At 38.0% G+C, this 24,604-nt stretch overlaps 1 protein-coding gene across 1 annotated transcript in view; it reads left to right on the top strand.

The window, feature by feature from the left end:
• The window catches only part of LOC141480405 (uncharacterized), a 47,567-nt gene extending 23,983 nt beyond the window's left edge, over positions 1-23,584 (top strand). The window contains 7 exon segments of the mRNA XM_074170345.1: positions 733-824; positions 881-1,020; positions 1,108-1,219; positions 1,280-1,380; positions 1,383-1,510; positions 1,513-1,647; positions 23,198-23,584. Coding sequence (XP_074026446.1) covers positions 733-824; positions 881-1,020; positions 1,108-1,219; positions 1,280-1,380; positions 1,383-1,510; positions 1,513-1,647; positions 23,198-23,299 — 810 coding nt within the window. The 3' untranslated portion in view covers positions 23,300-23,584.
• The last annotated feature ends 1,020 nt before the right edge of the window (positions 23,585-24,604 follow it).

Here is a 24,604-nt window from a genome sequence, read left to right as displayed (position 1 = left end):
TCCATTGGTAGTTGGAGAAATTCACAAGTAGGGTTTTTGGATCAATAGTTGGTAATTTTGATATGCTATAAAAGAACATTGACTGTATAATTGTATATTTAAGGACTTCTTTGTCAAAATGCGTCAGTTTACTTGAGAATGGTTTAACAATCCTAAACAAACAAAAATCTTAGTAATGTAATTTTTTTATCCTATATGCGATGAAATTTCTTATAAAGTACTCATTTACAAATCATGAACATACACATGAAAAACTTGTAGAATAAACCTTCAAGATATTAAGTACATAAATTTCATCTAAATATTGTTTGTTCACCAGTTTCAAATGTAATTTATAGTATGGAGTCTGTATGCATTTCAAAAATTAATAAAACACCTCATTGTAAGCATAAAAACTTTACTTCTGAGAAGTTATGATTATAAATTCCAAGTTGAGATATTGTTGGTTTTGAATTATTTTCTTTCAATGAAAATAATATCAACAGTATTTTCAAATTGGCAGACAAAAATATGAATTTTTCTTTTTTGAAATTTAAGTGGACCCTCTCAATTCATAGTTTTTTAATGTATGTGTTCCTATTTATTATGACATGCAAACTTTTCTTTCAGCACCTGATATTTCATTGAAGTATCTATGTTTTGCATTACATTTCTTATTTAGTAAAATTAATCAATGAAAAAATCATCAAGTTGAATAGATGTTACAGAACAGTGAATTTTATCATTAAATAGTGGTACCTCTGCAACCCATACCAGGCTTCGCTGATCATATCTTGTCAATTTTTGTGTTATAGTACGACGCAACCGGCCCCTCATCTGGACAAGTGAGTATATTTGTAAAAATGCTATGATAATTATCAACATAACTGAATTTTTACAGTGTTCATGTGGTTTTTGGAAGAGTTGTAAGTGGAGTTGATGTAGTTAGACAAATAGAGGCGCTTCCAGTCGATGCAAATAGTAGACCATTACAAGATACTAAGATTGTAAAATGCGGAGAACTAATTAAGCAAGTTAGAGGTAAATGAGTATAGTCAATGGTTGGTTGAGTCTTCCTAACTCAATTATGTAGTTTTTATTTATTCATGAAATTCTAAAACTTTTTAGCTAAGAAGGATAAAAAGAAGAGTTCCAATGGGGAACATGAAGAGGAAGATAGGAAGCCGAAAAAAAAAAATAAGAAGGAGAAGAAAAAAGATAAAGACAAAAAACATAACAAGTAAATATTTTATTAATGAACATTGTTATTTCTCAATATTTCAATATAATTTTTCTTCAGTAAACATTGTGCAAAGTCTGATGAAGAAGAGGGGGAAGTCATAGAACCTCATCCCTTAGTTACTGTCACAAATATCAATCTAGAAGATATACCTGAAGTTCCAAAAATAAGTTTTTGATGAGAGGTGGCGATAAAAAAGAAAATGAAAAGGATGAGAGGAAACATGTCAAGAAAGGTAAAGTATACATTGCTGTTACGGAAATTATAATATCGGATAAAATACTAAATTTGTAATTTTTGTTGCAGATACTGAAAGAGAGAAAGGGGTTCATGACCGGGTTAGGAGGGAGTGGGGTGGTAGCTATAGTAGACGAGGTAGACCTATGACAACCAAGAGTGGTAGAATGATCAAGGGACGAGGAAAGTTTGTAAGTTGAATATTGAAAACTTTTCAAAACCTGCTTCTAGTCATTCAAATGAAACTCCGAATAATATGTAGGTGAATTGTGCAAAGTTGAAAATTCAGTAGTCTAATAATGAATGAAATATGTACGCATTTCTCAAAAATTATTTATTTATTTATCTTTTTATCTACAAACATGTTTTTACAAAGGTATACATGAATACTTGTGATTGATATCAATATTAAAATTTAACCTAAAAAATTGAAACTAAGATTAAACCCAAAGACTATAAATGAGTTCAATATGATACACATATACATATACATACATATATACATTAGTGTGACCGCAGAAAATCAATGTCGGAATTTTGTTCTTTTGGACCCCACAAAACGATTCCTCTTTCCAGATATTGAGATTCCTGAAATTCAAGCTCGATTAAACGACGTTAACCCCGTGCCGCTCGAAGTTTGAAAAAATCCAAATTTTTTGCCAAAAAGCTGACATAGGGAGCCATAACTCCAGAACAACTATTGTTGTTCTTGAAATTTATATTCAATACATAATTGTTGTTATTTAGAGTCAAACCGAGTTACAACAGTCTTTAGCCCCAAAAACGCGACGTGGTATCACTAGGAGCATACTTCTTATATTTTGTTAATAAGTGGTAAATTTTACTTTCTTCGGTATATTTTTGAGTTTAAAGTAGAAATATAATAAAAAAAACAAGAAATACTGAAACTCTAATGGCATTTCTTATTTCAAAATATAAAAATCAGCTATATAATACATGAATATTACTGGAGTTTTTTCCCAACACCAAACCGTTATTTTAACATTTCTAAACGTGTTTCGATCACCAAGTGATCATATTCATGAGGAAGATCAAACTAATCATACTCCCAAAGTTATCCTTATGTATACCATAGATACCACTTCTAGCTACCTGCGTCTTGAGTGTCTTGAATTAATTTCACAATATTGCCTTATCCACTACTCTAAAATGACTTTTACAATGTATTCTCATGAATAGTCAGATAAATCTAATGAATAAAATATTATTTTAACAAGTTATATAAAATTAATTTCAGAATATTGCCTTATCTACTAGTTTTACATTAATTTTAGAATGTGTCCTTATGTAATAGTCATGTAAATCTAATAATTAAAATATTATTTTAACAAACTATATAGTAACTAATAGGTATTGGTCCACCATCGTTATTCATAATATGTTTACTTATTTCTACACTTTCATAGGTATCTAGATGCCGTTGTTGTTAACTTGACTAACTAATCTTAATGAACTGAAGTCTATGGAATGGTTTTGTTGCAAAATATGATGAGCGACTGCAGATTTTTTAGTGTTCCTTATAATTTATTTCAATAGATCTTTTTGTCTGTCCATAATATTTTGCATTGCAGTCCTTACATTTAATTTCGTAAATTCCAGACTTTTCCGAATTCTCGACTTTGTCTTTTAAATTTCCTAAAGGGCTCTGTAGTGTATGATTTTTTAAATCCAACTTCACACTTAGTTCTTTGAAAATCTTTCCAACGTTCTTCGTGTATTGGAGGTATGGAACTAAGATAAATTTATCTTGGTTCTTGTCATTTTTAAAAGTCGAGCTTTCGTTAATTCCCATCCTAAACTTTTTCTTTCTTATTATATCATCTACAATACCCCTCGAGAAACCGTTAGTGGCTGCTATTTCCTGTATTGTAAGTTTTTCTTTTGTGAACCTCTCGTGTGAGAGGAAAAGTCAAAAGACGGTGTACTAGCAATTTCAGCCCAGCACTTTTGTGCTGTCCACAGTGATATGAACTGTCAGGAATAAACTTGTACGTACTTGGTGATCGAAACAAATGCCGAGGTGTTAAAAATAACGGTTTGGTGTTGGGAAAAAACTCCAGTAATATTCATTACTACATCAAAGGTTCCAAACAGTGCATCACAAGTATACAGGGTGTCCCTGGACTTCCTCTTTTCCTCTCGGGAATGTACAGATGGGGTCAAAATATCACCAGTACTTCATATAACTTTTTTTCCTAAAATCCTTCGTTACCAAGTAACGGGCCCTCGAAGTTACAAAATGAGAAATGTTTTTCTTTGATAACTTTTCAAGTGAATATTCAAAATCATCCAAATTTTGGTAATTGACTAAACAAATGAATTCCTTCGATGAGCTTTCATGCAGGAGTCAGTTGTTTTGCTACAAAGTCAGGAACGGACTACCCCCGATGGTTCACACCCCAAAACTTTGAAATGACAGATATTTTTCAATATTTTTCAACAGATTAAGGTTACTTGGACAATTTTATGAATAAAAGTACTCGTGTGGAAAGTCGATCGGAGCAACGAGTTTTGATAAAAATGTAGTTTCACTCGACGACATCAAACCCGCTCGTCCGCCATTATTTGAAATGAATAATTATCAAAGCAGAAATAATAATGATAACGTTAATTCAACAACATTTATCCTGAGATGTCTACCATTATTCGAAAATATTAGTTTTTAAGGAAAATGGAAATGATAGGTAAAATGTTCATAACGAATTTTTATAATGCAAACACGTTTAACTAACGAAACTCAAGAGCCTCAAGAGCAAACAAATGAAAAATCCGCTACAGAAACTGCTCGATATGACCACCTTCTCTCTCTATACATTTTCTTAGTCTGCGAAGACACCCTCTCTGTACTTGAAATAGCATTCCAGGGTCGTTTCGTATGGCTTCACAATGTAATGTTATTCTATTCAACAATGCATCTCTTGTGTGAATAGGTGTAGCGTAAACAAGGCTTTTTAGATGCCCCCACAGAAAGAAATCCAATGGATTTAAATCCGGAGACCGTGATGGCCATGAATATGGCCCACCTCTACCAATCCATCTATTGTGGAAAATATGGTTCAGATGGTCACGCACAATCAAACTAAAATGAGGAGGAGCGCCATCATGCATAAACCACATATCTCTTCGGGTTTGCAATGGAACATGTTCCAAAAGTCCATTCAAATCGTTCTGAATGAACTCCAAATAACGTTCTCCATTCAATCGGTCCTGTAGAACGAATGGTCCTATAAGATGGTTTCCTATGATACCAGCCCAAACATTCACGTTGAATTTCCGTTGGTGTTTGGTTTGCAATATCCCATTGGGATTTTCTTCGGCCCATATATGGAGATTATGAGAGTTGATAACTCCATCTCTACTGAAACCTGCTTCATCAGTGAATAAAACTCGATTAATAAAAGTCATATCCTCTCTTTGCCTATCCATGAACCAATTGGTTCACTATTCTATGAATAGTGGACTTGGATGTATGGAACTGTTCTGATAGATTTCTGATGCTCATTGAAGGATCATCAGCGACGGCTTCCAAAATATTTTCCTCCAATACAACGGTACGTACAGTCCTAGGAGCGCCCTCACCACCTCGTTTTGGCAAAACTGTACCTACAATAATATCGAAATAAAACAACGTGCTCAAATTAATTATCAATTATTACATACCTGTCTCCCTCAAGCTGCGATCGACACGCTCGAATGTTTCTCTTGACGGTACCGTTCGATTGGGAAAATGCTCGGAATACAGACGACGAGCTTTTGCAGCATTACAAAATGCTTGTCCATAAAATACATGCATATCTGCATATTCATTGAATGTAAACTGTTCGGCCATATCAAAAAAATTCAAAATATCCTATAGAATATTGACAATACAATGATAGTCATATGACAACGCACCACTCAACAAAACAAAATCGCATTCCAGTTTCTCATTTTTTATCAAAACTTTCTAAAAGGTGTTTTTGTCAACATCTGTGAAAGAAATGGAACATAATTATTCCCTGGATATTTTTCACCTGATCATGTGCAGCCGTTTTTGTAGTTCATTCGTTTGCTTTTTATTAGTATAGTAAATATTTTTTCCGATGTGCGTTTTTTCAGCTAAATTTAGATTCGTGATAAAGAATTTCTCCCATAAAATTATAATTATCAGTGAAACTCCTCAACAATTTAGCTGTGAAGAAGAATTTGAAACATTCGAATGTTGAGTTTCATGAGATTCAGATAACCGATCAACACGAAACGTGATTATTCCACACGTATTATGTACATACAAAATATGGAATGAATTCGATATTTCATAGTAGAGTAGCTTGTTACTTTAAAAACACCACGAATCTACAGAACTTGATATTTCTTTTGAAAAAATATCTGCTATCACAATTGTGACTTAAACTTCCATATAGGTACTGTACTTTTTGTTTACGACTTCATTTTAGCATACTTTGTATTATTCCTGTTATAAATGTTGTTGAATTAACGTTATCATTATTATTTCTGCTTTGATAATTATTCATTTCAAATAATGGTGGACGAGCGGGTTTGATGTCGTCGAGTAGAACTACATTTTTATCAAGACTCGTTGCTCCGATCGACTTTCCACACGAGTACTTTTATTCATAAAATTGTCCAAGTAACCTTATTTTGTTGAAAAAATATCTGTCATTTCAAAGTTTTGGGGTGTGGACCATCGGGGTAGTCCGTTCCTGACTTTGTAGCAAAACAACTGACTCCTGCATGAAAGCTCATCGACGGAATTCATTTGTTTAGTCAATTACCAAAATTTGGATGATTTTGAATATTCACTTGAAAAGTTATCAAAGAAAAACATTTTTCATTTTGTAACTTCGAGGGCCCGTAACTTGGTTACGAAGACTTTTAGAAATCTTTATGTAAATTTTGAATCAACTGCCACCGAGATAGTCTAATTTAACGTGATTTTGGCAAGCTCTCCATCGGGGGAAGCATTCAGTGGTTCCAGAGTTGAAAAATGAACTGGAGTGAGAACAGACACATTGTTAGGGTCAGAGCTGATCGGACAGAACGGCCTAGAATTCAAAACTAATTATACTTGGACCAATAAAGTGTTGAAGTGAGAAGCTGATTTCCGAGGGTTCTAGAGATGTGATTACTCCAGTATTTCTGGAGTAAGAGAAAATACAGAGTTTGGAAATCAGGGTGAAAATATTGGCAGTGTACACTTTCGACGATTAAGTCTGTTTACCGATGTTTGCTGGGTAATAATAACGGGTGTCGTTTATCATAAGTGAGCTTGGAGTGTGTGAGACGACCACCTACTCTCAAGACATCATTAGTGTCAAGAAAAATATTCAACAATATTCAACAAAAATATTTAACATGCGGAGTGATTTTTCTAAATTTTTTCCACGCAGTAAGGAGGATTATTCAGAGTGGAACACGTGAGATTGAACATGTTCCACTAGGGCAGTGTTTCTCAAAGTGTGCGCCGCGGTGCCCTAGGGCGCCGTGGAACCTTTATTGGAGCGCCGTGGGCCACCGGTGAGTCTCAAGGTACAATGTTTTACAACATAGATAACTGAGAATAAAGGTAATACGTCGGTATCTAGTAATAAAAATCCTCTGATTATATGATAATATCGGTAATTGCGAAATGAAATCCGTTCAGACAGCCACCTACCTACTTTTATTAATTAAATATCTAGTGTAGTCTTTACGTTCGGGGCGCCGCGATAACCTTCAAAAAACATAAGGGAGCCGTGAATTCCAAAAGTTTGAGAAACACTGCGCCAGGGAAAGTGAAGCATGATGGAGATCGTCGAACGTGAGGTAAGGCAACTTTCGTTCGGGAGGAGGACGCTGGCAATTATGGAGGAAACGCTTCATATAAACGACAATCCTTTGAATTTTAGTGAAGGAGGAATACTTTTGCAACAGGTCATCGAGAAAATAACTCTCTCTTTGGGAGGACAAAACAGTTATTTTTTTCTTATAGGATAATATTCTGCATCTAACTCGGCGGAGTAAATGATGGAGGGCCAGGACGTCGAAGGTTGGTAAAGCCAAGAAGGCCCCGCTCACCATTGGGAATAATCTAGAAGTTGGGATGAAAAAAGGCCTCGGGATGCACAATTAGCGGCGTTGTTTTCTGATAGAACGTAATGCCAAACTTCAGGGGGGAGCATGTCTTGAATTCGACTTACGCGGTTACTCACGAAAGTTTTCCATTTATGAGGAGACGAACGTATCCATGACAAGGTTGTTGATTAGTCTGACCAGAAAAAAATATTGCTTACGGGAATTTGTTTGTCAAAAATCTTTATAACGAAAGGGAAGAGATCAGATAGTGATAGTAGACAAGCCGCAGAGAGTTCGAGTTTTGGGATAGATATGGTTTCAAAAGGGGATACTTCGGATTTTGCGCATATCAGGCGAACGTGTGTATCATTTATAGCTTCAAATTGACAGTACATAACGGCTGCATAATCATGTTCACTGGCATTAGCAAAGCCATGCAAGGTACAGGAAAGAGAAGAGGTATGGAATAGAAAGCGTGGAACACAAATGCTTGAAAGAATTGGAAGCTCATCCTTAATCTGATTCCAAATGGATGTCACTTCAAAAGGAGGATTTTCATCCCAAGCTATACCTAAAGTCACCAAATGTTCAATGAACCTTCTTGCAAAAAGAGTAAAAGGACTAAAAAATCCGAGGAGATCGAATATCCGGCAATTTAGGAAAGTATATTTCTCTTGGAGCAAGGTACTGACATATAGTAAAAGAGAAATGATCAGAGGAAGCATTCCACTGTAAACCTAAAACCTTTACAATGGAATCATTATCAAGATCAAACGAGGTAAAGTTCTTCGAAACTTCCTGAGCAACTTTTCCATTTGTGAAGAACGAATCCTCTTTTTTTAAGCAGCGGAATGAGTTTAGCTTTGAGACTTTGAGCTTCTTGGACTGGATGGCAACTTGTCACGATATCATCTACATAGGAGGAGGTTTTTAAGGCTCCGGCTGTCAAGGGGAATTTTTGACCTTCATCCTGAACAAGCTGCAGGAGGGTTCTTATCGCGAGAAAAGGGACCGAGCTCACTCCATAAGTGACAGTATTGGGAACATTTTTCTGAACTGACTCGTTTGGAGAGTATCTCCAATGAATTTTCTGATTCTTCCTATGCTGTACGGAAAAGAGAATTTGACGATACATTTGACGAATGTCGACCATGAGAGCGATAGGATTCATTCTGAAGTTCAAAAGGAGAGTAACCAAGTCACTCTGAAGCTTGGGTCCTATTAACAAGGTATCATTGAGTGATATCCCATCAGGAGTTTTCGCAGAAGGATCAAATACTACTTTCAATTAGTGTAGCGCTTTCTGGTGCAAAAAAACACAATGATGTAGGAAGAAATATTCATCAGCGTTATTGTGTGTATCTGTTATGGGTGACATATGGACATATGATGTTGAGAAGATAATCCTGCATAAAGTCGGAATACTGTTCTTTTAACGAAGGATTTTTATTCAATTTGAGTTCGAGAAGGTGAAATCGTCGGACAGCCAGTTCTCGAGAATCGAAGAAAATAGCTGCAGTGGTACGGAAAGGAAGCAATACTATATATCTGCCTGAGGATGTTCGCGACACAGTTTAAGAGAATATGTCTTCGCAAACAGAATCTTCAGAGTTGACTTACATATTCTTGGTACTTCTTCGAGTTCCCAAAAACGTTTGAGTGTAGAGTCGGGATAAGGATTACAAGAGCAATGTAAAAATATGAGTTTTTCAAAGCTAGAAGGGTTGGAATTGATCCCATGACAATCCAACCAAAAATGTTATGGAAGGCATTGAGTTCGTTATGTTTCCCAGGCAAGCGATCGACCACTATTTAGAAAGAAAGTATATCCGCTCCTAGAAGAAGGTCGATTTCACTAGATATGTTGAAATGAGGGTCAGCAAGCTTGAGGTTCGACAAATAAGACCAATTTGTGACATTGAGGTCATGACTAGGCATTTTATTACAAACCTTGTGCATTATGATGGCATTCAACTTGATAAGAAGTTTAGGGTTAGTGCATGGGTGAATCTGCAGGAGGACTGCTTTGGAAGCTGTTGAATTCATTTCGCTTATACCTTGAATGGAGAGGGAAATATTTTGTTTTTGATCATGTAATCCGACACGATTGCAGCAAATTTGGCTTATAATGTTGATTTGTGAACCTAAATCGGGTTTGGCACGAATTTGCTGATAGGCACCTCGGGCATCAAGAACTCAATAAGTGCTGTTGATAAGAGTATGGTAGTATTCATGTTCGATGGTTGACATTGAGAATGAATTAAGGATTTAATGATGTTCGTGAAAGAAGAAACTTGATTTGGTAGTGGATTATCTCCTACATGAGGCAGAGATGAGCTTGGATCCTTACTAAGTTGGTTTGGAGTAGCGGTGGTGCCACAGTGTAAAAAAGCTTGATTTGTCTATCCACAATGAAGACAATGTGCCCTTGAAGTTTTTACCAAGGACGTATGAAGCTGCCATGGGATGGTTTAAGTTTGCCTGCAAACACTTCAAGTTAACGAAGTGTTGCCGCAAACTTAGAACCTCTCGACCCTAAGAGGGAGGAGATGGAGGATTGTTAAGAATACCTCCACCCTCCTCTCCCAGGATCGAGGGATGAGTAGGCTCAGATGACGAGTTGAGAACACCTGCCGTCTCTGAGTTGCCTGCTAGCTTTTTTGACCCCTTGACGAGACGATTTTCGTCTTCGCTTTCGAAGAGCCAAATCCTGCTTTTTTTCTGGTTTTCTCGATGAGACGTTAGACGTATTCGTCTCCTGTGAACCAACTAGTTTCGCAGCCTTGGGATGGGTGTGAGCTGCTGGTTTACCCATATGTTTGGATGGAGGTTTGATTTAACTTCTCCCCGTAGGGGGATTTCCACTCGGCCCTTCTTTATTTACTCTAACGGGTACATTAGAGTGACAGTTGAGTAGTTCCTTGCTGGGATGGTGCCCGAGTTTTAGGGAGGAATAAGATCTGCCCAAAACCAAAATGTGTTCTGAAACCCATCCTCGTCAGCACGGCCATGGATCCATCGTCAAGAGCGAAGGTCCATTTTGACCAGGGCCATACTCTTCCTTGTAGAGAATAGTCCACTCCAAGGTTGGCAGACCATGGTTCATTTTCCTCAATCTAGTGAGGACCTGGTCGGAGGTCAGTCTGTGACTGCCTCTGTCAAGTAGGTAAGCAACACAGATGTGTGGTTTCAGAAGTTGGTCCCCTGTGATGCTTTTCAGAGAAGCGCCTTCCCACGGTTGCAGGGTATTAACTACACCCGCAAACCAGTTGCCGCTAACCTGATCCTTACAGATGACTTGTAACCATCCAGGCCCATCATCTGGAATAACCTCTACAGCCGACCAAGTAGCCCCTGCAGAGATTCCAGCTGATTGGCCGTTAATGAGGTAGTCTGATAATCAAGTTGCAAGATTCCCACCTTGATACCCGCGACAACCTTCCCATATGAGGATTTTTGCACGTCAGCTACACTTGACGATGAATTAAATTCAGTAAAAATTCGGTAAAAAATCATTTGAGCGCAAACGTTTGCGCTCAAATAATGCACTTGCAAAACAGAAAGCTCAGTAGTTCAGGCCGTGAAAGATGAACAAGGATAGCCAACCCAGCCAAAAAATATGAAAATTTCATAAATATCATTTGGTTGAAATTTGCTATAGTTATTTGAAGTAATAAGGCGCTTATTCAGCCAGAACAAGATTGAAATTATCAGGTCCAGTGGCGTCTCAGTGGGCACCACAGTCAACAATATTGAGAAAAAAAGAACGTCACTGATTTTTTTTTAGTTTTCAATTTTTTTTCAGATTAAGCAACTGAAAATTAACTTTTTCATCGCCTGTGTTTTCTTCATATCAAGCTTCGTTTTCGAGAAAATAAATCACTTCTAAAAACTATCCGTGGATAACATAAAAAAAAGGTAAATAATAAACAATTTCGACTTTGAAGTGAATGAGCAATTGCAATTGTCAATTATTCGAATCCTCAAGCTATCCACATCTAGTACAGTTTTATAAACAAGAGCCTCCTGATGACCCCATAAAAATGGAAATCTAGAGGATTCGTATCAGGACTGCGAGCTGGCCAATTTTGAGATCCTGAATGTATAATCCAGCGATAAGGGTAGGTAATGTCGAGATGCTGACGAGCAAGAGCACGTAAATGAGCTGGAGCCCCGTCGTGTATAAACCACATGTTGCCTCTTACATGTACCGGCACTACTTGGGGCTTGGTCTGTAAATAATTGAATAACTCGATTCATTCTTATCTCAATATATGTTTCTGCTACAAGAAAGAACCCTGATGACACACTCCATGTAGTTAGTGAGGTCTTGGGAGGGGGTTAGTTTATCTGAAAAACTGAATGACTCGTTTCAATGAAATAGTACCACATACTTATTTAAATATGTTTTTGCCGCAGAAAAACCCTAGTGATACACTCCATGTACTTTGTAAGGCCTCGAGTGGGAGTGGGGGTGGTGTCTCTGAATTAACGTTCTTTTGAAATAGAACCGCATTCTTATTTTAATATAGGTTTTTGCCTCAAAAAATCACCCTGATGATGCACTCTATATTCTTTGTTAGGCCTCATAATGGCTCTTTCTTGAGAAACTACCACCCACCAACTCTCATTAGAGGCACTATAGTTTGTATATTATAATGTATCAAAGTTATTCTTTGCTTCAATATTCATTCAATATTTCATACAAACGAGTTATTCGATTATTGAAATAAACCCCACCAACCATCACCCAAGGTCTTACAAACTAATGGAAAGTATCATCAGGCTTCTTTCTTGCGACAAAAACAGTAGAGCAGCTATAGTTTTTTTGTGGCATATTCTCTGGGAGAGGTCGTAACGTTAGTGAGTGGAAAAGTGACTTGTGCGACGTAATCGATGCATAGAAGTATATAATGAATATAAGAGAGATTCAGTTGAAAGATAACAGCGTGGTTGAATTATAAAAATAATGGTATAATAATGATAATGAATAAAACATCGGATTAAATAAAGAACATAGCGGCGGGCATTCAGTGGAGTGTCAAAAAACATGGCTGCAAAAGAAAAAAGACATGTCTGCTATCTAGGTATACAGGGTGTTTAAATAAAAAAAAACTAGTCTGCTAACGTACAAGAAAAAACTTTGCGTTAATGTGTGTACAAGGTGTTGCAAATATACATCATTTACGAAAAAATATGACAGTTTAACGAGGCTCTAACGTTGCAACGAACGATCCCTAAATGTGTACAGCATGTTTAAAAAAAAACATCATTTAAAAAAACATGACATTTTAACGGAGTGTAGCGTTTCAACGTACGATCCCAATAAGAAACCTATTGTGGAATTAACGTTCGAAAATAGGGGAAGCAGGGTATTCAGCAATGACATTTTAAAATACGTTGTTTTACATTCGTTTTCGTGTTTGAATGAATATATGTCATTTGTCAAATGTTAGGTAGAAAATGGGCGAGGAGGTCAAAGAAAACATGCGACATTGAGGGGTATGGAGATATTTCAAATCGTTTCCACATCAGATGATGAGGTTAGCCACAAAGCCAGAAGAATACCTTAGTCCGTGAACGATTCGCTCCATGTAACAGGCGGTACGGCGATCTTCTTTATTCGAACAGAAAAAAGATGTGTTTGACATCAGTAAAAAGTTACTACATTGAATTCCAATCCTAACAGCTATCTCCTTGGATGGAATTGTTTCTCGAGGATGAAACCTTGACTCTGCGATTGATATTGCAGCGAAATCACATTATCAGTTCCATTTCTTGTAATTTCGCTGAGTGGGAGGAGTTCAATGACAATGTCGTGCACAATGATGCAGTAGGCTCGTTTATTTTGTGGAAATCCCTGGGATGCTTCGATTTATTCGACTTTTGATACTCTCATCCTTTCTGGAACAATCGATGACAAAGAGAGCTATGCCCAAAAAGGCGATGGAAGTGAAAAGAGGATTCTGTTGATTGGTAATTCAGTAGTGAGTAGTTGAAATAAGCTTGCGAATAATTCCCCTTTGCAAAATTCAGATGCATGTTTTCTTTTGGATAATTCTCACCGTTTAAAGTGAGAGTTATATTGGTGATATTCATATGTTTTAATATTGTTGGATCATTGTTAACTTAGTGTAATCACGATCATTGTAGAAACATACAATCACGTAGCGATGACTTTCGAGAAACGAGGAAGTCTTGACGGCCCCATATTTAATTTTTTGCACCTTGTGTTAGAGCAGGCAGCATATGTAGTTCTCATTTTCTGAACGGTATAAAAATAGTAGTGTCTGCTTGGATAGATTTCAAAAGTTGCAATTCAATTTGATCATGCTTAAAGATTCATTTGACTTTGAGTTCGATATTTTCAATGTTCAGGCTTAACTTCCGTCTTTTACGTTACTGTACCAGGAGTCTCATCTATTTTGAAACAGTTGCTATCATCTCCAGTTCGTACTAATCGGATGGTATGTTTATTGTAGGAAACACACTGATAATCGTTGAAAATATTCAAAAAATGCTTGATAGGTATAAGCACTTCAAATATTAGATGCGTTGTGTGGAGGACATCCGTAATGGTGGGATATGTCCATCCTGAGATAGCCAAGTGCTTTGACATCATTGTTGCGAAAAGATTTGACATACGGATCCTAGGTCCGCCATTATACCTTTTGTATGGATTCATCGTTTTGTGATTTTCAGAAAATATTGAACACTTGATTGGACAACATTATAGCCAAGAGATTCCAAAATAATGTATGTCCTGCATATGCAATTGGCAATACAACTGAAACAGTCGACCTTCAATTTTGGAACAGGCACACTTGCAGACCAGTTTCGGGCTCCTTAGCCACTCGTCAGTGCAAGATAGTGACCATCATCGACCTAAAGTCAGTGATATTCCATAATTAAAAATCATAATTCTTTCAGTTGGAGCGAAAAACAAAAATGTCACTTCACCTAGTGGACGAGGTACTAACCAACTGCATATCCGAAATTTGCCCTCTGAATCAGTGTGTGTGTGTGTGTGCGCGTGCGTGTGCGTGTGTGCGCGCGCGTGCGCCTATTGGGCATCGTCAGTACTGGACAGGCGGTCCTCGATTGAAGACAGAATGACCCCCCATGCCCCCTTCCGGATTGAGTACCCTGAAGTAGAAGCTTTCCCCCTTATCTATTCAGCGAGGAGAACCTACTACCCCACTCCATCCACCCTCGCGAGTCGCGATCGCGGTCGAAGTGTTCTTCGCTGAACCTACCTGGAAGAGAGTGTATCTGATTAGTGTTATACTTACCTAAGTCGCCTGACGGCGACTAACGGGAGCGGTCTGTTGTTCTGTTTAGTCGGCCTGGGATGTTTGTCCCTTTCTCGGAATCTGGGGTCATCTATATTTAGCGCATCGTGTAGATCGCGGAAAGCTGGATTTGAGTGCGATCTGATTCTATCGAACGTGCTTTCTGCATGTTCTCTCATATACACGTCCACATATTGCGTATCCAGGTCTAGATCTCTGTATATAAATCTGTTGGGTATATGACCCCCCATTGGGTATATGCTGGCCCCAGGCAGTACATGCATACAGTATTATTGGCATTAGAATCGTTCTGATCATTAGTAACTTGACTTTCAATGCCATGTTACTGCTTCTTCCTATGATCGGCGCCAGGCGTCTTCTGGCCTGTCTGCCATTCCTATTCTCTGCTGTACGTGGCCTGAAATGTTAGTTTTTTGTCTAGGATGACCCCAAGATATGTCGCTTTGTTTGTCCACGGAATCTCTTGTCCGTTGAAGGTGACGTTGCCTTCCGGTTGTACTATTGTACCTGTACCTGCGAGTGAACAGTATCGCCTGACTCTTGTTAGGGTTGATACTGATCTTCCACAGGTTAGCCCACTCCTCCAATCTGTCTACCTGTTGTTGAAGGTATCTCGTAACGTGTGCTTGACTCGTAGATCTCGCCAGCAGGGCCGTGTCGTCCGCGTAGAGCGCCAACTTGTTAAGTTGTTCTCTGGCTTGGGCACGTCTGGCTTGGGCACTTACCATTGGTTTTGAGTATCCAAAATCGCTCATCTTGGCCAGTAGCCCGTCGTGCCAAACTCTGTCGAACGCCTTGGAGACGTCTAAGAAGATAGCTCCGGTGTTGTATCCTTTGCCAAGGTTGAAGCCTTCTGTCGCAAAGACCACTACCCTCAGGACTTGTAGCTTTGTTGAGTGTTCTGATCTAAAACCGAATTGATCGTCGGGGAGGATCCCTAACTCTCTGGTTTGTTCTTCTAGTCTCTTCAGGATGACGCGTTCCGCCACTTTGCTTACGGATGGCAGTAAGCTAATTGGTCGGTGGTTCGCTGGAAACAGGTGGTTCTTCTTGGGCTTCGGTATGTAGATTACCGTTGCCTATTTGAACGGATACGGGAAATGTTGCAATCTGAGTATAGCATTTATGATATTTGTTATGGCTGCTATAACCTTTCGCGACAGCACTTTCAGTGCTCGATTTGTTATATTGTCTGGGCCTGGTGCTTTCCGAGTGGCAAGACGTCTCAGTATGTCCTTCACTTCCTCAGGCGATGTCGGGGCCAGGTGTTGCGCGTTATCTGTCCGTTGTCTAAGCCTCCGTACCGTTCTTTTCACCTGTGTCTCTATTTCGTCTACCTCGTCTGTGAACGGGACGTCACTCTCTCTGCACTGCCTTTCGAAGTTGTCCGCGAATGCTTCCGCCTTCTCCTGGTCAGTGTAGACAATTCCTTGCTCGCCGTGTATCGGTGGGCAGGTCGTCGAGGTCCATTTCTGAGTTTTTTCTGCATTTGCCATGCAGATCGATCTTCTGTGGTCAGTTCTTCCAGACGGGTAGTCCATTGTCTTTCTCGGATCGCTTTCAGCTCTTCTTTCAGTATCCTATTTGCTCTCTGCATGCACCTTTTGTCCATAGGTGCACGTGTCCTTTGGTACTCTCTTTTCAGGCGTCTTCTTATTCTGATCAGTTCCATCGTTTCTGGTGGAAGATGCTCTTGGAAGTTATAGCGCGTGGCTGGGACTTCCCGCGCGCTTCTTTCTGCTGTTTGTATGATCGCCTGCTGAAGCTGGTTCGTGGCGTTCTCCAGATCTGTTTTTGTCTCGATGCGTGGTATCTCACCCAGCGCATCGTGTATGGCTCGCTGGAATCTTGTCCAGTCTATGACTCGCCTTGTTGGGTTATCTGTTTCTACTTCACCCCTTCCTATTGTGAATAGGATGGGTTGTGGTCTGACGAACCTTCGTCTAGTAGTTCCGTCTCCATAGTATCGATGTTCTGTACAAGTGCGATGTCGAGAATGCTTGGGATTGCGTCTGCTTGCGGGTAGTACGTTGGACTGTTAGGTGCTACTACCTCGATGTTCTCAAATTCTTCTAGTAATCTTACTATATCTCTGCCTCTTGTGTTTGCAATTCTACAGTTCCAGTCTGGCGACTTTGCGTTGAAGTAGCCGATGGCCACTGTAGGATGGTGATCTGGGAATAGTTCTGCCATGTCGGTTCTTTCTAGTCTTCTACTTCGAGGAGGTAGGTACACCGACGATATTCTCAGCTGTTCGTAGCGTCTCACGTTGACTCTGACCGCTACTACTTCTCCGATTTGGACATCTGGTTTTCTTTCTTCGTTTTGCTCTAGATCTGTTTTTACTAGTAGCGCAACGCCCCCTGCGGCGTTGCGCCCCCCTAGCCAATCTGTCCTATATATATATTATATCCTGGGATTCGGTAGCTCTTTTCGCTTCTTATCCGTGTCTCCTGGAGTGCCATGACGTATATTTCTAGACGCGACAGTAGCTCCAGTAGCTCGTTTCTTCTGTCTGTGAAACCGTTTATGTTTCACGATCCTATGACTAGTCTGCCAGGCACTCGTACTGGTATTACTGTTTGGCGGGTACTTGTATTAGTGCGGCTAAGACCGCTTGCGCGATCTTTTGCTGCTCGACTGTCAAACTGCTAAGTATTTTCACTAGGTCATTTTCGTTGTTGTTTGCTGGTGGTTGTCTTGTTGGGTTTTTTTTAGCCGATTGCTGTTGTGGCTTCGGTGTCGGTCTTTCCGCCTCTCTGGGTTTGTTCCAAGCTGATGTTCTCTGCCTCGGGAACATCTTGCAGCCTCTGTAGCTTGCCGGGTGCGCCTCCATACAGTTCGCGCATTTGGCCGGCGTGTCCATTGTTTTTTTTACACTCCCTGATGTCGTGGTTCTCTCCACACTTGACGCAGCGTGCCATCGAGTGGCAACATCTCTGCGAGTGGCCGAAGAACTGGCATCGATGACATTGGGATACCAGTCCCTTATTAATTCTTTTAGGGTTCTGCCCTTACTATCAAGTTTACGCATGTTCTTAGCGCAAAAATCTTTTCTTCGTTTTTTGGTACTTTCACCAAAAACAGTGGTAGTACTTTCCTATATCTTCTTGAGGTCATCCTGTGACACTCTATTACAGTAAACCCTTGTTTTGTCACATCGTTGGCGACGTCTGCGGGTTCTAAATTTTCTGGTATGTCGGTAAGAGCCACCGGTAGACATGGAATTATTTTCCAGCAGCTTGACTGCATTAACCTTTCTATCATTTCTAGAAACATGCGGATTCGTTTTCCGATGGCTTTTCAGGTTAGCTTCCCAAATTTCTGCTACCGCGGTTGTCGGTTGATTGGTCAAACCACCAACACTGACATAAAAACTTGGCAAGTTGACTTGGGTGTCACACCAATAGGTGGTTCCACTTATGTTTCGCTTGCGTTTACGCAGCTATTTGTATCAAGTACTTTCTTGGTTTTTCTCATTTTGTCTTCAATCGAGGACCGCCTGCCCGGCACTGACGATGCCCAATAGGCCGAAACAGCTGTCTACCGGTGGCTCTTAAATTGAAATCAATGTGGGAATCATCAAGTACTTCTATATATATATATATATATATATATATATATATATATATATATATATATATATATATATATGCTGAACTGGTTTTTCCGGGTATTTGATCCGTGTATGTGATATTATCTCTAATTTCACCGACGTTTCGACAAAAAACCAGTTCAGCATATTCCTATCCGTGAAAACTTCAGATTTCATATTCGATACCTTAACGGGGAGATGAGGTCAACTGAGAAGAAGAAGAACTCAGGTAAAACTCAACAACATTTAAATAGTAGGTAGTAGAGGGTTTATGGACTACTCTATCTCTGAACACGTAACGAATACCATTTTACCATTATAGTAAGAAGTGAGTTGAGCAAGGTCAACAAACTTCTGAACACGTAACAGCACACCTTGATAATGACAAATGAGATTTTGTCGAAACGTCGGTGAAATTAGAGATAATATCACATACACGGATCAAATACCCGAAAAACCAGTTCAGCATATTCCTATCCGTGAAAACTTCAGATTTCATATTCGATACCTTAACGGGGAGATGAGGTCAACTGAGAAGAAGAAGAACTCAGGTAAAACTCAACAACATATATATATATATATATATATATATATATATATATATATATATATATATATATATATATATAGATAAAGAAGTTTTTAAATCGGACATAGCACTCAAGGAAGTGGCAAACCATAGACACGTGTTTCGGGCTTTTGGCCCATCATCAGTATGGTGCAGCCAAGTGTAAGGATGGGCAACTGATGATGGGCCAAAAGCCCGAAACACGTGTCTATGGTTTGCCACTTCCTTGAGTGCTATGTCCGATTTAAAAACTTCTTTATCTATATCAAGACACTCGATAACCTTCGTATTTATATATATATATATATATATATATATATATATATATATATATATATATATATATATATATATATATATATATAATTTTCCTTTATTTGAGTATTTCAATATTAAATTCTACAAAAAGGATTTGAAGCTTTATATCTTCTGTTAATTATCTGCGAGCGCTTTCGACAGTTGGTAGTACTGTCATCTTCTGGCACTCCTCAAACTGACTCAGTTTGAGGAGTGCATTCCCGGCATGCAAATTATAACACGTTTTTCCCTTGAAGAAGGTGTGTTCAAAGCACAATAACGAGATAGTTTCGTTAACTCACATATTCTATTCACAATAGCATTCTGTGAAGTGTGACAATTTTCCTTCTTCAAGCATTCATGAATATTTAAAATTACTCGCTGAACTTGAAAATGTAAGTCCTTATTTTCAAATTCCGGATCTCTGTCGATTGACACAGATTCCTCACACGTAATGTTATCATTTGTTTCAAAAGGTCCCCAGAAAGCCATATTGATGAAAGTACCCAAAAACACTAAGATTTTCACAAAAATCGGTTTACACGATGAGATTGGAACCTTTGGTGTAAAAGTTGAAAACTTTTTCTAGAGATCAATTACCCTAACAGACAAAAAATTAGTATTCAGCCAGTCCAGCTAGCCGAGCCTTTATTCCTCAACTACATTTGATAGCACGTTTACTAACTATCTGGGCGACTAGAGGCCACAGGCAAGAAATTTTTATGACTGTACTCTCATTTTTATTGCCGTTCCAATTGGGAATGGATAGACTATAACCCACGGCCTTAATAGAGCAGGCACATTACCTGCCATACCTAACCCCCCTTCAAATACGCCCAAAACCAGGAAGTTAACATACATACAGGTTGGACGTGATGAACTAGCTCCCGAACGTGGGGACAATTTTTTATTGTCAGTAAAATTATATTAAAATACCCACAGTTCAGGCTGGAAATATCCTTGTTTCCTCAGTGTGTAAAAGTTGAATTATTGCTTTTGTAATGTTTTATTTATAGCCTTATTGAACAAATGTGATGTGGTACACGTTTTTCCCGAGATTTAACAAAATTGCCATTCGGTTGCACCAATAATTTGTCATTTAATATGTAGGTTTGCGTGTAATTTTTTTTATCTGCTCTAATTTGGATGTATACGGTTTTATTTCTTCATATAAGGGAAACATTTTTTTACAAGAAAATCGATAAAGAACTTTCATGATTATTTCAAGTTATAACCTGGCTAGATATCAAGACTTGAAAAAGGTTTATCTCTCGAGTGTCGAAAAGAAACACACAATTTAGGAAAAAACATATTTTGAAACAGTATATGTAAAATATATATGCATTTTTTAAATCGATATTGAATTTAGTTTCTATTCAATTTCGAGTATTGTAATTATTCTTATAATTTGCTTTGTTGCATTCGAGTGTGCCGAACATTTGCATTAAAATCAGTTATTGCATTCAGTAACTTCGAAAATGGATTCATCTAAATTAGTGACAGATGAGTTGCAATACAGTTAATAGAGGATTTTTGGAATAGACTCCCAAAATCGTTGACGGAATCGAAAAAGCTAGAAATTATTTCCAGAATTTTGGAACTTTTCCATATAGAAAAGTTAGGAACTGAACATTTCAATTGAAAAAATGTTTCGTTCGACTCTGAACTTCAAAATATTCGAAGCTGCGTTACCAATCTTTTCTCATATTAAAAGGATGTTAGTGATTATCTGTAATATTTATCTGTTCTTCATTTAGAATTATTACGTATAAGACCAAACATAGTGCTCAAATCATCTAAAGGAACAATTCGTTCAGGCCAGTCTCAACACCCTACACAGTAGGTTAATGGACTGACACCTATCAGAAAACAACTACTCCCCTGGCTAATACCACGAAGGGCGTTGGATTATATCCGACAGGTGTCAGTGCATTAACCTACTGTGTAGGGTGTTGAGACTGGCCTGAACGAATTGTTCCTTTAGATGATTTGATTTATAGCCAGTCTTCAAGTATGCCCACTGACTATACGTGAAAAACATAGTGCTGTTTGAAATAGAATATTTGCCACTATTCATAGAATTCATTCTGCACTTTTCGATTTCCGTGCTTTCAAAGACATCCATCCAGAAACCTGTAGTCATGTACCGCTATCAATAATTTTAAACAGTAGATTTTTCCGGTCTGTTAAACCAAACACGCGAAACATGTTCCTCTTATGTACCTAGTCCGTTTGGTTTGACCAACATATTTTTTACCACAATCTTCAAGAGCCATCCGCATGATTGGAGACGCGAACATCACTTGCAACCTTGATAGTCTAGAACATCGAAGAATGGTTGGAGATTTGTCTCTCTTCTATAGATACTTTCACGGGAAGTGTTCGAGTGACCTGGCATATTTGTTTCCACCAAGATCGGTACATATCAGAAATACGGGACAGACTGTGGCTGCTCATCATTTTGAGGTTCAACTCAGTACACCTCAAAAACTCTTTCATTTGGAGAACTGCTTTTATGTGAAATAAACTTCTTGAGAAAGTTTTTCCGAATGTTATATCGATATATAGCGATTCAAATCCAATGTGAATCGACACTTTCGCACAGGCACCGCTTTTAGAGCGCCTCAAGAATATTCCTGTAGTGCTTGTGTTTTTGTCCTTTAAAAAAATTTATATAGGCTGAGACCGCATATGCTGGACATACTAAACTATATCCATCCAACAAACAAAAATAGATGCGTGATCAAAATATGATCACCACGCACATTTGTATCTATTGGATAAGATAAACAAGTCTCCTTACAATAGCCAATCAGATTTAACTGCAATCTGCTGACGGAATTCATGTTACAGTGTCGGAATCGTCAGTTACGTTTTAACGTCCATGGTGTGTACATATACGTTAACTTAAAGTTTTAAATTTTTAAAATGTCTAGTACTGATAAGGCTGAAGAAACTGCTGATTTGTGTCCCTACACTACACCTAAAAATATCCTATACCCAGCCGCAAATTATAAAAAAAAACTCGGTCGTTCCTTAGTGCGGCTCTGTACAAGCAGCCTTGTCTGGCAGATCACGTGCACTATACATGATGATATTTTGGAGCACTCTGTTGCTTAGATGGACAGAGTATAATAGCAAGTTTCTGCCTCGCAGGAGATTGTGCACATTGTGTTGGGAACCCCTATACCCACCAGATGATGCAGGATGCTTCCACCTCCCTCTCCGTAATCCCTGCATAGTCCCCATTTGAGATAGACCGTTGCACATTTGTCTGTCCCGAATTTTATACCGATAGTAGGCGTGTACTCTTCCACCACCCTCAATGACTGATGGAGATCCTTTTCTCCAGTGGCATAAAGTTTAGATTATCCATATTAAACCAATGGGTGACCTTATGCCTCCGGTTTCCGGGGGTGCCGGATTATTATTCTCACTATTATTAGTAACAGGTAATTGAACATTTTTTAAAATGTGCTACCACAAATATTTTGTTTAATTCAAACATTTTAAAGGGGGTGCTATTACTCCAAAATGGTTGAAGGGAAAGTATAAAACTTATGAAAGGTTAACTCAGAATGAAACATTCATGTGATTTGAAAATTTTCAATAATATTGTTTATATTACTAATAATATCATGCTTGATGGACATATTGTATAATACCAGGTCCATACATGAAACTAAGTTGATAAAATGGATAAATAAATCACAACGTTAATAAAGTTATATTTTCATTCATTTTATATTTATGACACTTAAAATAAAATAAATAAAAACAAACAGGGCCATTTTTCCATACAGAGAATTTTTTTAAATATATGAATTGGATTAATGAAATTATGCTGTATATTTTCGTTTGCATTTTCACATAACTGAATTTAAATCTTACAGAGATTCAGAACTCCATCCAGAAGCCGATCAAGAAGTGTAACTCCTATTCATTGGCGTAAAGAAGAATCAAGAGTGATTAAACTTTCAGAGTTTGAAAATTAGAAGCCGAGCGTAAACGTCTCGAACTCAAGAAGACTACTAAGGGGAACCGAAAACTTTCTCAAGAAAGAAGTGGTACTCCGACATTTCTAGCAATAAGTCCTTCACTCCGCAAATGAAGTGTCCCAAAGACAAAGGGGTTGATTACAATGCTCTCGATTACGAGGTCAAAGTGAAGAAGAAAATGATGTAACTAAAAAATTAATACCCAGTTTGGTACAATATCCATTGCCAGGAGCTTACAACGCGTTTAAAACAGAGGAGGAAGTTCATAATGAGATGAAACTGGTTGAACAAGAGCATCGCGAAACTGAAGCTATCAATAAGCGATCAGATTTTCTAGCTATGGCTTTAGGTAAGTTGACTTGTGAAAATTGAACAGATTTCTGTATGCCAATTAGTTTCTAATCTCCCTATAGTGATTGCATAGAAAAAAAACCAAAGAACTAAAAAATTAAACTAAGTTAATTTAAGAAGCAAAATGTTAATATACAGGGGACATCAACGATGTATGGGTGGACGATAGCTGCTTTTCTTGAGATAGAAAAACAATGTCAAAAATAAGAATTGTAGAGATAAATAAAAGCTGAAAAAAAGATTGGAAAGTGGGTCTATAAGAAACATACAGACTAGTACGAAAACACACAAGAGAAAACCTTTATAAAGAGTTTGTCCGAGAAGAGAACTGAATCATTGCTTCAACAAAAAGGAAGATGCTCAATAATCCAAAAAATTGAATGTGAGGCACTGGATCCAACTGAATTACAGGAGGCAAACAATTTATAGACAACCCAGAAGAATATGATATAAATCCAGTAAGAGACGTTTACTACAGATAAAAAGATTGCTGGAATGGGTGTCATAAAAAGATAATAATAATAGCGACTTTATTTTTCATTTTACATAATAAATAAGTGTTTCCAACTTATGAGTAATTATTGTTATGATAGGCGGACTTCAGTTTTTTTAGAAAATGATATAGACAGAAATGAGCAAGTCAATAGCTCCCAAGTAGTAGTATAAAGATGAAAACTATGTTTCAACAATATTGATCAATATACAGGGTATTCAATAAATGTGTGTTTTACCAGAATTGGGTTTTTTAAATGAAGCAGTTGAAAATATACGGTTCTTAAGGTTTATACCAGGAGGTTCGTAAGTTTTGGTGACATGACATATGACACAAAATGGGATCATTCAATACCCAATATCTCCTATTCAATCTCAACGGATTGAGCAAATATGCTCGAGAATAGTGTATTTCCAATTCTCATTTATAATTTTACCAACATAGTCTTAATATCTTCC

Source organism: Leptinotarsa decemlineata, unplaced genomic scaffold, assembly GCF_025532065.1.
Source record: "Leptinotarsa decemlineata unplaced genomic scaffold, Ldec_3_MD MMD2_P_RNA_scaffold_8, whole genome shotgun sequence".
NCBI classification, from domain to species: Eukaryota; Metazoa; Arthropoda; class Insecta; order Coleoptera; family Chrysomelidae; genus Leptinotarsa; species Leptinotarsa decemlineata.
The sequence above is the reverse complement of the archived record's forward strand: the minus strand, read 5'-3'. Positions and strand labels throughout refer to the sequence as shown.